Genomic DNA, 14,403 nt, shown 5'->3' with positions numbered 1-14,403 from the left:
TGAAATGCTAAGATATACATTGTTACAGGTTATGTACAGAATAAAGCTGTAATTCAAACTGAGATTTCTGAGGCCTTCATAAACCCTGAGTTTATGAATGGTAGCAGAGCTGACAGATTGAATTACAGCCCAATTATTCTCTGAGTTCACATATTGTTACCAAAAACATTTCCTTTTTAATTAGTTACATTGGGATTCATAAAGTTGAAACAGGCTATACACGAGTCACACTGTTTTAGAAGGTGCATATTTCCACAGGATCACTCAAAGAAACACCAGATAAATCCATTACAGGCTCTGTGGATTAAATCTTAAAAATATCTGTTATAAAATCTTTTTTGTAACGTTTCCAGTTGTAGAAAAAAGAGCAGCAGAATGTAAAATCACTTGCTTTCCTTGCACATATAAACTAAAATACATTTCAACAAGTTCAGAGTGCATTGAAAGGCTTTCTTTACAACCAAAGAATTTATTATTCAGGATGTCTTCTAATGCATCCAATGTTAATTTTAACCCAAATAACTTATTTATCTGAAATAAGGATCCACCTGTCTCTTACTGTATGTTTGAAAGAGCGATGCTTTGCTGTCTCTTTTCCTGTGCTTTCAGAATTCCACACTTGCAGGAGACTTGCAGGCACATGCCTGCTCCCATGAGAAGAAATTCAGAGGCAGAACAACACCTGAAGCTCTTTGTTCACTGCCCCTCTCATTCCAGAAACCTGCAGCACAGCAGCCACATGAGGCCACAAGCTCAGGAACCAGCCAAGTTGGTGGATTAGTATCTCCCCATGGATGAAGTCTTGAACTAAGAAATATGTACAATTCACTGTTTGAGATGTGATTTCTCCTCCTGTTTGGGGAGGCTCGTACAAAAGTCACTAGTTTGAAACCACATTACAAGCTCCTTTTTTTTTTTTTTCTGTTTTTACTCACTGTTAGAACAGATGCAGCTGTTGGGCAACAAACATGCAATTCTGCCAATTTACCTGCATGCATTAGTGACAAACCAGCAACAAGGAACTGTACAAGCAATAGCCTGGGCAGATTCCAAGTGTTTGTCTCTTTCTCCATGATCTCCAGTAGCACACTCAAATCTCACACATAAGCCTTTAAATAAACTCTTTTTTATTGAACTAAGAACTGTTCAAAAAATTAAGGGGATCACAAATGCTCACATACTACGTATTACAAACTGCATGTAACACACTTGGACAGTATTCCATTACTTTCCCTGAGTTTGTCAATACCAGTATCCCCTGCTAGCTTGATCTGACTTTGAAAAGTAACAGCTGTCCTCTAAAAGGTCTATTTTTAATCTAATTACACACTCTGAGTCCCACTTTTCTTTCCCTTGTTTATGAAATCACCCAATATAATAATTGTCTTAACACTTTACAACATGGTCTCCTTTTTTATCTACCAAACATGGTAGATAACTGGTAAGCAGCCCAGCTCCTGCTATGCATGTCCAGAAAGGATGAATGTGATCCAAACACAGCAAAGAACTACATTCCCTCACACAGGAACAACACTGTCCAAACAGAGCAGAGGTGTACCTGGTGAAAGCAAATACACTTCAGGTCCAGGAAGAGCTTGGTCTCCTATGGATCAGGGGTTTCTTCTGTCACCCTCAGCTCTCCTTACTAACCCCACACACTTTCCTCACTTTCTGTACAATACTCCACACAGGGGTAGGCCAGGTAGATGAAACTGCAACATGATTTTTCTTTTTTTCTTTTTAACATTCAAGAACTTTAAATTTTAATCTTTTTTTTCAGTTCAACCTTTTCCAAACACTGCACATGCTCAGATTAGCTTTCTCATAACAAACACTTCAAGTTGCATTATCATCTAGGGCACTGTGGAGTTCCTTTATGAAAACAGTATCCACATACAAGGCATACCATGCAGATTTCTATTTTGAGTTTACCACTTAAGTATGGAACTTTGCAAAAGAAATATATATATCCTTACATAAATATAATGATGGCATGATATAATAGAGGAGTCTGTAGCCATCAATAAAAATCAAAGCAAATATGAGCTCATAGCTCCTGTATAAAAGAACACACCTCCAGTAATATGTTTAAAATGAAATTTTAATCATCTACTAAAGACAAATTTTGGGAACCTTGTAGATGCTAGTTTTCCATTTAAGGGAAACCAAATGTTGAACAGAAACTTAAGTGTAGCTCACTGCTGTCAATAAAACAATTGTTCCCGGGTGAGCAGACCACTGCTCAATCAAGGACAGGATTCTGACTCTTGCTGAAGAATTAGCCCTATTCCAAACTACACACAACACATTTTGTGCATGAGGGAGAGCCTATAAACTTAATTACCTAGATCAGGTAACAAAAGCTTTCTTAAGAAAAAAATGTTTAGAAACACCTGATTCTCCTCACTAAGCCAGTAAGTGGCACTTCACGGATTTAAAGGATCATAATGGTTCTTTCTGGTTCCTGCCTTGGCCTCCCATACAAATCAATCATTAATGTCTTCCTGAAAACAATTTCATTTCCTCCATCAAGTCTATACATTCTGTTCACACTATGGGGCAGCTTCCAGAAAAATGCTCTTTTTTTTTGTTTGTTTGTGGGGAATTTTTTGGTGCTTTTTTGTTTGTGGTTTGTTGGGTTTTTTTTTAATAAGGCTTGAATCTTATAGAATCATAAACTGGTTTCAGTTGGAAGGGACCTTAAGGATCATCTCCAAGCCCATGCCATGGGCAGGGACACCTTCCACTAGACCAGATTGCTCAGAGCCCCATCCAGCCGGGCCTTGAACACTTCCAGGGATGGAGTACTGCAGCTTCTCTGGGTAACCTGTGCCGGACCAAAAAGATATTTTAAACCATATTCTCCCATAAAATAGTTTTATAATATAGAAGTTACTGTCAATTAAAACAAAGATCAAAAAATTCCCTTAACATTTTTGTGCTTTTCTGATTTCTTCCCCAGCAACTAGATTACATTAGTTCTTTTTAAGTTAAACAAAAATTTCATCTAAAACACATTAAATACTTTTTTTTACAGCAAAATGACAGCTTTTCCTTTCTTTAAGTAAACAGATTGAATTTTTTGTATTTTTCAAAGTATGCACACCCAAGTTTAAAGATAAACTCAAGTCTAATAATTTCTTTCTTGCTGAGGCTTCGTAATCCCCGTATGAAGGTCCACGGACCACACTTGCCTTATATTATCTCATATACCTGCTGATTTTTTTCAGTACTATTAAACACGAAACTGGTGTTGAATGTGCTGATTTACACTCCACCATCCTGACAGATTTTCTTCTTGTTTGTTCTTACTTATGACATACTATTGAATTATTATTTTTCCTGATCTTAATACAAGAAGAATGTGGATGGACACATTTTGTAGAAGTTGGACGTGATTATTCATGAGTACAAAGACTCTGGGTACTGGGGCTACTCTTCTGCTTGCAGTGCACACCAGATTCAAAGTCTCAGACAAACTTTTCTTCCCAGGCACCTTTTTTCCAGACTGAAATGTTTTAAAACATGTGCTAAACTTTGAAAAGATGAGCAGCCTAGTAAAAACAAGTAAGGGGATGGATTCCATGCTGGAAGTTAAATATATACTTGCATATTTTGCTGGGTCAGGAATGAAGTGCTAAACCACTGAGAGAAGGAGTTCCAGCCAAATACATGAGATAGACTGATTTTCATTGTTATGCTGGAAAACTATGAGACACAGAACTAAAAGTCCTCCTCCAGTTTCTGGCTGCTGAATGCTTAGATGAGTGAGTAAAAAAGCTGCTCCTTATAACAAGGAAAAATTAAAAAGTACAAGAGATGAAAAAATAAACAGAAATGTGCAAAGCAAGAGCAAATGAGAGATTGAGAAATTCTGGATTACTATTACTGATGTCTAACAATTATCAGTTTTAGTCCAAGTATGAAAAAGGTTCTTAGGTGACATTGGCAACATTTAGGCACAAATCTATCACAAACTACTGTGGGGAGAGACTGTAAGTTCCAGGTGCTCCACAACAGAGAACTCTGAGACAGCCAAGCAAGGTGACCTCTCCAACTTGCACTCCTTCCTCACGAACCTGCATGTAGGAGATTCTTTGACTTCAAAAGGGGATATGTTCTACATGGATATATGTGGAATTTTATGGCATCTGACTGTTCAATGTGCTAAGTAGTGGAATTACTGTTGCAAGGGCATTTCACAATTGCTTTGTGGAACATAGATTCTGTACTTTACAGATACTCTACTGAATTCTCAAAGAATACTGTTAGCCCATAAAGTCTTAAAGACTGAAGTTTGAACAAATTTATTGACCTAAAATTGGAGACCAAAAAAAAAAACAAAAAAGGAAACAAAAAGGCACCCCAAAGCTGTGCAGACTCACCAAAATGCTGACTTGGACACACACTAGCATTAAATGAAGCAGGAGTTTGAAAAGGTAGCTGAGGGAAAATCCAATGTTTTCTACCTAGGAGAGCCTCTTAGGACATGGCAGAGCCCATTGAAAACTGTTGTGTTCACATTTCAAAGCCATTGCACAGTACTATTGGAGATGATTTCTGAAAATGTCCCATCAGATGGCAATAGTACAGTACATGTATGCACACAATACAGCACAAATACCTTCTTGTTACAGTTGCAATAATTTAATTTTTAGAAAGCAGATGTTATCAAAAACTTTCCACATTAAAAACATTTTCAGAGCTCCCGGGCACCCAAAAGTGGTTAATGAATTTCCTTTTTCATAGACCCAACAAATTAATTATGTATTCTCACAAGCAAAACCTACCTTTGCAACATACACACCCTTCAAAACTCAGTAAATAAAGAATTGGTTTTTCAAATGGTTGTATCCACCACAGTATACCTTAGTGCACATACATGCACACAAAAAAATTAGGTAGCATCAAGAACCCCACACAAGTCAACTTATCCAGCTCTGAAACACATTCAGGCTACAATTCCTAACTTTCAGCACATTTACAATGCTGCTTTAAGTCTAGCCTAATGATCTTATGTATTCAAATTCAGACATTAACAAAGCTGCTTTTTCTTTGCTTTAAACAAACTAAAACAATAATCTCGAGACTCAGAAAATAAATCCACAAAAAAATCTCTTTTACAAAATGTACCATTTAAACAGAAAGGGTTGTTAAAAATGAAAAAAGAAAGGAAATGTGGAAAACATGTCTTTTTTTCTTACAAAACAAGGCTGAGGTCCAGGTTCTATGTCATTAGAATCTCAGGACAAGGAGGCTGCAGCACAGGGAGCAGACTAGCAGTAATCAATTCTACTTTGGACCAGACTGCATTTATCATTTTTCTCCAGAGCCTTTTTTGGTCAATTATGCACAAAGTCTGACAGTTATCATCCATTTTTTCATTAATAGCTGTATTTTTCTAACTGTTTTTCCATCACAGTAGTTGCTCCTATGGCAACACAACCCTCCAACATTCATTCCTTGAGAGTGACCGCAGCGTTGTGAGCGAGAGACAATTGAATGGGGCAGCCTACATCTGTCCCCTATCTTCCATTCAGAAAGCATCCAAATAATTGGCCAGCCAGCTTAATTGCCAAGTATTCAATATTAAAAATATTTGCATTCATGATCAGTCAAAAGCAATACACAGAATTTAAGACAAGGAACAGCAGGTGACATATGTTTAAATTTTGTTAGTCTAGTTCTTAAATTCTTCCCCACCCCCTCAGCTATAAAAATATAGATGATTACAGCATTCCAGATTTTATACTATTAGATCTTATGTCTTGAGAGCATAATACTGTTGCATTTGGTTGTTTCTGGAGAGGTTTGGGACCTTTTTTTGGTTGGTTGATGGAGTTTTTACTTGCTACAGATGTTAAATTTGCATTCTGTTTGTCTTCCTTCTCCTCCCAATAACTTCGGAATTAATTGCACAATTCCAACAAATATTTTTAATAGAAGGCTATAGTGTCTCAAAAATAATAATTTTAAATCCAAGGGAGCACAAAATCCCTTCCAAGATTCCTTTGGGAAAAGAAAAAGAAAAAAAGCTGGTTTCAACTACACTGAAAGACCCATTAGAAAATGCTCTGATACAGAGGGGAGAATTTTGATTAGATTTCATTCCTCAAAAGACAACAAAGAACAGGGCAATAAAAAAAAGCTACAGAAAAACAAACATGGATACACTTATGAATACTTATGTTTTGGGTTGCCTTGTTTGAATAAGGACTTGAAAAAGCAAAGGTAAGGAGAGAAAATTATACATGGATTCTGCTAGTTAAATGAGATTGTCTTTACACCAAATATCTGGGGACCATTTTAGTGAATATTCATTTACAAGTGTATAAAAATGAAAGCATAGAACATTGTTTCATAATTCTTCAGATGACCAAGGAAACTGTGCTTGAGAATATTAAAATCAAACATCTTCTAGAGTCTCTTCAACTGAAAATTGGAAAGAATAATTGCTGCAGCATGCTTAGGAGACTGATCTCTCAACCCCTGCCATGCCAAAGCCATTATCACCCCAAAGGGGATAATAACTGTCATGCCTGCTCTCAAGCTCGAGTACGTTTGTTAGTGCCCTGACTGATACAGAAAACAAGATCCAGCATAAGAGATGCTTCACACTAAAGTGTGCTAATGAATCACAGCGACAGCAGAGGGCTTTCACCTTCACACAGCACAGGAGCTGCTCACTAACCAGTCAACTACAGGAAATCAGGCTCTAGCAAAAGAGCCATTTGTACATGCAAGGAAATAAAACAAAGCTGAGCTTGGTTTGGTTCATAAATAATAGCTCCACCATCTTGTGCATAAGGAGGAAACAAATTAGTTCCAGGGTGCAAAAAAGGAATCCGTCTGGGCACCTCAGAAGTCTCCAAAGGAGAGGGCTGGCCATGGAGTCAACTAGATCCACCTAAAGGATGGTTCTGGTGAACAAATTCCCTTGCCAGTAAGTTCTCAGGTTCAGGCTCCAAAACAGACTCTCCATAAAGGGAGGATCCAAAGGTGAAAGGCAAGCACAAAGAATGAAATCCAGACTGAGAGAAGTTCAGCAGGCTAAGGAAAACATTTCACAACCTATCCTGCTGCTGCACAGATGGCTCAGTCCATGGAGGAGCCATGGGTACAGGCACCTTTTTAACAAGGTTTCAAAGAGCATTAATAGTGTTCCCAAACACCACAATAACAGAGAACAATACTTACTATTTTTTATTAAAACCAGATTAATGTTAAACGTAGCAATGTATTGAAATTGATCTATCTGTTATTGCACAGAAAAGAGGTTATTCTTCAATACCTGCTCCTTTACCTTACATTCTGTGGCTTGCTGTATTTCTACACTGGCTTTTTTCTTTTTACTATGCTTGTAACCTGGACTTCAGGCCTTCAGTTTTGTATTTCTGTTTTAGGCAGCTTTACAGTTCTGTATTTCCACCCACCAGCCTCCTGTTCAGAGATTTTCTTTCAGTTCAAGACTCAAAACTTCACAAACTAATCAATTCTGCTCTACATATGAAGAGATTGTAATCTACCTGGAAAGGCAGGGAGCAGCTTTTCTGTGGAACACATTAGTTACTTGTGAATATGAAGAAATTCAGACCAACACATTCTGAATGCAGCACACACACTGCAGATCTTACTAGTCCCAGAGGCAAACTTTCTGCACATATTTCTGTCCAGGGAATCCTAGCCAAAACATGGCAAGCCTAAATCTAAAACTTCCAACTGCTGAGAGAAAGAGAGGTACATTCATATCTTTCACATAAAAGCAAAAATTACATTTGAAAGCAAGTACAAGAGAGATTTACATCTTCCCTTCTAGACTTTTTCCAGAAAGATTCTTCAGTCAGCTTATTTGCCCAATAAAAAAACCCAGTAGAACATAGCTCAAGCTGGAATATCCTATAGCACCATTAGTCCAAAAAATCTAGTAATAAGCACTGGGAATAAAACTCTGCTTTACAAAGATTATAGGATGACCAAATTTCCCCCACCAAGGCAGTAGACAATAGCAATTCTGTGATTCCACAAAATCCAGGAAGCTCTTCCAGTCCTTGATTTTATTTATTGTAACTCTCAAGTCATAGTGCCCTACAGAAATCCCTCCCTATCCCATCCTTCCCTGGTGCTGAACCAGTTCTGTCCTTTCTACAACTACTTTGTCATATTTTCTTGTGCACTTGTAGAAACAACCTAAAATTCAGCTTTTATTGTATAACTATGCAGCTAAAGTCTAAATCAGTATCACTGAGATATTTTTTTAGGTTTCAGTTAAAAGACTTTAGCTTTTGAGTTTCTAAGACTATAATGCTATGGCAAAAATATACAAAAAATAGCAAATAGAATAAAATACAAGGTCTGAGATGTTTCAGTCCAAGTGTTAGCATATGTGCAAGAAAAAGAATGTGCAAATTGCATAAAGAGAAGGAAAGAGTAGTTCTGGAATACAGTTCCTATCATTTGAGGGATAACAGTTTGATTTTAGTGATTGCTACAAAGCTACAAAGCACTGCAATTCAGCAGTAACTATAAAGGCTCCTATAAACAGCAACGGAAGAAAATGGAGGCAGATAGAAGGAGCCATTTTTAAGAAATTAATCCCCTCTACTCTTCACCAGAATGAATGTTATGCTTCTACTTAAAGGAAAAAAAAAAAAAAAACAAAAAAAAAACGCCTAAAAGAAAACCCAACTCTGCTACACATCAGAAATGAAATGAAGTAACAATTACACAGACATTTTCTGCTAACCAAAACCACACTTCCTAGTCTTCAAGGGATCATTTGTCCCTGAGACAACCACTCTGGCTCAGGCTAGACTCCAAGTTATTGATGTTGTTTATGGAGGTGGGGGAGTGATTCCATCTGTCTGTGATGGGCACTGCATGTTTTGAGGAGAAAATAGTCAATTCCAAATAGTTTACTGATAGAAAGCTTGACCTGGACGAGCTGAATAGCTACTGGGTGACTGCCATGCACAGCTCAGTCTCAGCAACTGATTTGTCCATGATAATCATCTTACACAGATGAACCTTACATTGTGGTTTACATGTGTGTGGGATCTCTATGTTATCTATGCTAATAAAACATTAATCAAAGGCCAAATTTATAGCAGGCATTTTGTAAGTAAGGTCAAGGCAGGTCAGCCTCACATAATAGGAAACAACTACAGGCTAGATCTTAACACTGTAACTGAACACCCTTGTTACTTTACCTTGGCCCTTGGGATCAAGACTAGTAGCAAAATGTTTTTCCTGCCTCAGAATGGTGTTTCGCCTACCATAAACTGAAATGCAACCATTAAAAGCCATTAAAATGGCCATTATTTTTATGAATCTTGAGAACATCTACATCTTAAGAAAAAAAAAAAATCTCAAATAGCCATTTCCCCATTCCTAAAATGATAAAAAGGTATTTCCATAGCATATTAATTTATGTGATAAATTATTATGGTTTTAGTTAGATAGTTGTCCTAAATACATACAATTTATTTTCTATTTGGATTCTAACCAGCTGAAGTTACTCACTAACTGAAGTTACATTTAAATAAATGGCATTTCTTATAATACACCTTAGGTAACTCAGTAAGACATCCTGAAAAAAATCCTTTAGAAAAAGGTAAACACTGCTCTTAGTCTGCCTCAACAACTTATTCAATATTCATGAATAATATAGTGATGGTTCTGAACACTGCTACAAGTCAAAGAGCATGGCCTCATCACCTGCTCTGTCATTTTCTGCAAGTTCCAATAATATACATATAAAGTTATGGATAGAACATTAAACTAATTGGTAATATTAAGAGGGTTTTTTCCTTAGAGGGCCTCTCCTCCTTTCTAGTTTAAGAGATAGATCAGAAATAAATGAGCAAACTGGAATCTAATTTTTGAGACAGAGGCTTATCTCACAATTCCTAGCAGTAATGTCTTTCAAATATCAATTCCCTTTCTCAAGAGATTAGCTGAATACAAATTATAGCTTCAACATTAACCAGTACACAAGGACGGGAAGAAAGAAAATCCATGACACACAGATAAGCAAAATATTTAATGAAACTAAAGAGCATTAAGAATCTGCAAAATCCCATATTCAGAATTAGAACTGAACCAAAGAATGAAAGAACATGAAACCATGCTCGTAAAACTTCAAAAAAATTACACAAAAAGGAAGAAGAAAAAAAATTATTTTTAAAAAGTTTCAAGGCACAGAACTCCCTGAAGGCTAAGGCAGAGGTGCTACCAAATATTGCTACTTACCTTCCTTCATTAACAAGCTCAATAAAGGCCAGGCCAGCATTCTTCTGTATAGAGTTTTGCCACTCCTGGGTAAAGACAAAACAAAAGAGAAAACTAGCTGTATAAAAACAGAACTTGGAAGAGGCATTTTCAGAGACAAAATAAGACACTTTCTTTTTCATTTTTGCAACTTACAGCACACTCAGCAAATACACAAAGCATTAATTGTGTGCGGATCAGGAAGCAATGAATGCCAGCATGAAGGAACAGGGCAGCATCATTTACTTAAGGTCATATTAATGGGAGAAGAAAATCCAGAAACATCCCACAAAGGATTCCATCATTGTCCTTTGTTATGCCATGCAATAATCCTGAACTTGCTCTGGTTCATGGATGCTTTTTGCCTTTTTGAACCATGATAGTGCCAGAAACTGCTTCACATTAAGGCAAGGGTTATCTCTTACACACAAATTTCTCTTGTAGCTTAAACCCTAGTAGGGAAATTTCCTAATAACAACCCTCACTTTAGCACTACATAGTCGTCTCTAATAATTTTTTAAAAATCTGTTAACAATTCAAATATTGCACCATTAACACACTGTGTTTTTTTTAAAATGTAACATTTTTAACACACTGAAACAATGCCAACAGTAGATGAGCATGCACTGCAAATTCCTTAAATCCAGCTGAACCTTGAATTAAGCAAAACTCTACACCTCTTAAACATGTAGGTGAGCTAGCCTGGCTCCCATAAGAGACACAGGGTGAGCAACCAACTCAGATGACCTGTCACTGGGGCTTGTTACCCTCATTTGAAAGATGAGAAGAAAACAAAATTACTTAACAAACACAGAAAATAGATTTTTTTAATCTTAGACCACATAGGAAAAAGTTAACCTAGTTAAAAATTAGAGCAGTAAATAAGTGTGTACCTCATGTTTTGGGAAAAAGGTAGAGGCAAATAGACCAGGACAAATACGGCTCTTGATTTAAATTCATCAGCTCTTCTAATCTAATAGAAAAGACTGATTCTGCAGCAGACAGATAGTTAAGTTTCATGTGCTGTTCCACATCAGCTTTCTTGTTTTTTTTACTCTTTGTTCTATGAAATAATAATCCTGCTGATTATCTACATGAGTACTTTTATCACTGTGGTTATTTTTTTAAAAATCTCATCAGCTCCAAGGCAGGGAAAATTTCAAAACTGGAAAACCGTCTTAAACAAATTTCAGATTTCTGAATTTAGGAGGTTTTTAATACACAGTGTCAGGGTGCATTTTTTGGTGCTCAGTGTCGCAGATTTATCTCTCAGTCAGTGAGACAAAGGTTTGATCAGATACACACTGAAACAATGTTGTTATTTACAACTTAAATCCTGCCCCTTTGCCCCCACAAAAAAAAAAAAAAAAAAAAAAAAAAAAAAAAAAAAGTATTTGCAAATTTCAGATGCAGGGGAGAAATTATAACTCTGATTTCTCAAGTTGTTTTTCCAGGCCTAAGACATGCTTATCATGTTTATCATGCTCATCATCTTTAAGCTGCAACAATGTATTACAATTTTCAAGGAGTCAGAATTAAAAGCAGAATAAGTGGAACACGTGATGTATTATTCATCACAAATTATAAATGTATTCTACTGGAAAACAAAAAACCTTTTCGTTTCTAATATTTTAAACAAAAGAGCACATGCAAATGTGCACATGCTAAGGGGTTTTAAATGTAGTATCAGGTTCTAAATATTTAGCTTCATATAATGATAACTGAAACTATTCTGTTAGCTGAAGTGTGAGAAAACTCAGGAAAAGCAAAATTTTTTTTTTCATTTATGACACTGTCCATCTGTTGTTCTGCTTTCTAAAGAGCTCACAACAATACTTGAAAATTTAATTGGTGAAGATGGAGGCTGCCAAAAGTGAAAAGAAAGTGCATTTATCATGATACTTTTCAGCATTTTTCTCTACATCAGACATCATCAAAGAAGGTGTTAGTCTAAACATTTTTATAAATCACAGCTGAACACACCCTAAAGCTTATTTTAATAGTTGAAAGAAAAGACTAATGGTCTTCATCTTTCATGATCCATTCAATATTTCCCCACAGTATATGTTCACTCTCAAACAATTACACTCAGTATACATATTGCATTATTATATCAGCATCTTAGTTATCCATCTCCCAAAGGTATTATGGAAAAAACATGTTAAAAGCTTCAAACTCAACCACTAATGCAACTAAATAACTACAAAACACATTTCAGCACTTTTCTGAGGAAGGACTGATCAGCTGAGTCGATAATTTCATACCTGTTCTAAGCTGTAGGTAATTGACCATCATTTCCCGTGGCTGTAAATGTTCAGTGACCAAGAGACATCATCTACTTGTAATGCTTTTGGTCACTGAACTCTCAACAGTGAAGCAATGGGAAAACCAAGAAGCAATAGAAACAATCACAAATAACTTCAATGAAAAATCACCATAACAAGGACACAAATAAGAAATCACTTTTTATTCAAATACTTTGTCTGAAATTTCCTAACTCGTTATTGTGTCACCTATTTCCTTAATAGAAACTATAAACAGCCCCATAAATACCCTAGGCAAGGACTAAAACCTTTCCTGAAATGGTGCTGCAAACCTGATCTGAATTATAATTTTGTATGAAATAACATACTACATTTTCTTTCTATACAGCTCAACTATGAAGTGAGCAGAAATACATCCCAGTCCTCTATAGCTTTAATTTTATATCATCAACAAGTTTCATTAGCACAGTCTTACTGGGTGCACAAGGGTCATTAAATGAAAACATTAAACAGTAGTGGTCTTAAACCCCTCCTTTCGGAAACTAATCATCTCCCTTGAGGTTGATATCATGACCTGTTGTCCTATTTGAGTAACGCTGGGGTTATTTAATCTGTTTTACAGTGGGGGTTTTTAATTAACCTTAACTAATGATCAGTTGTATGACAGCACCAAATTCTCTAATAAAACTCATAAATTACTACATTTACTTTTTTCTAGGAAATACCAAGACCAACAGCATGCATTAGACTATATCCAATGACCAAAACACAAAAAATACCAAAGCTGGATAAGATCATAGCCAGCAACAAGATTAGTGTAGCAAACAGGCTTCAGTTCTTGTACATCCCATTTTATGTCATTGTGCCTACATGTGTATGTGCAGCTATCTCAATCTTCAGATGCATTTAGAAGTCTTTCACACTATTTCATCCTCATATTTCCTTTCATAAAAAACAAGGTACATCTCTAATCCCACAGAATGATCAGATAAGTGAAGTTGTTAAAAAATTTCTGCCTTGAATTCGATTTTTTTCCATTTGTTATTGGCTTCCTACCCATTCTGAGTATCCTTGTTCAGATCAAATACTTCAGGAACTGTTTATTTACCCAAAAAGCCTTTTTCTGCGAGCAGCAGATAGCAGAAGCCAGCTTCATAACAAAGAATGCAGGTGGTTCTTTACACAATGTGTAAAAAATCCATTACCAAAAGCATACCATGGTGATTAAAAGTTCAATAGGATCAAGAGGAAACAGAACAAGTACATATGAAAAAAAATAAACACATTTGGCTAAATACACAGAAACTGCATCCAATTCAGAAGTACCCTGAGCAAAAGTTGCTGGAGAGTAGAAAAGTATCACACTTGTCCTATTTTATTCTTTCTGAGCATGTCTTTGTGTCTATACTTGGAGATAGGACAAGAAGTAAAGTGAAGCCTTTATCTAGCCCAGTATAACCATTCCTAAACTGTAATCACTCAAACAAATACCAAGAAAATTTTGTTGATACACATTTTTGTTGGTTTGGAATTTGAAATGCTTGCCTGTAGGCAACAAATGGACATATTCTCCCTCAGCTGTACACCCTTGGTAAAGTAATTTAATCGTATTTTAAACAACTACGGCAGGGGTGTTGGACCTAGATGTTCTTTAAGGTCATTTTCAACTCAAACCATTCCACAATTCTCTTAATACCTCAAAGCATACATTCTTCAAGGTATATACAAACATTTCCAACACCAACCCATCAACTAGTCTGATGGCTAAGCAATTAACCACGGATTTTGAACAGAATATTTCCAATAGATGAAAACTGCTTTATTTCCAACTGTAACAAACTGTTCTGCTGCTCTCATTCATATATAGACACAT

At 36.2% G+C, this 14,403-nt stretch overlaps 1 protein-coding gene across 4 annotated transcripts in view; it reads right to left on the bottom strand.

Annotated features, from left to right (window-relative positions):
• The window catches only part of LRBA (LPS responsive beige-like anchor protein), a 368,802-nt gene that overhangs the window by 238,847 nt on the left and 115,552 nt on the right, over positions 1 to 14,403 (bottom strand). For all 4 annotated transcript variants that reach the window (XM_074540769.1, XM_074540771.1, XM_074540770.1 and 1 more), the window contains one exon: positions 10,249 to 10,313. In XM_074540769.1, coding sequence (XP_074396870.1) covers positions 10,249 to 10,313 — 65 coding nt within the window. The remainder of the gene's footprint in view (positions 1 to 10,248; positions 10,314 to 14,403) is intronic.

Source organism: Zonotrichia albicollis, chromosome 5, assembly GCF_047830755.1.
Source record: "Zonotrichia albicollis isolate bZonAlb1 chromosome 5, bZonAlb1.hap1, whole genome shotgun sequence".
In the NCBI taxonomy this organism is placed as follows: Eukaryota; Metazoa; Chordata; class Aves; order Passeriformes; family Passerellidae; genus Zonotrichia; species Zonotrichia albicollis.
This window is presented reverse-complemented; position numbering and strand designations above follow the sequence as displayed.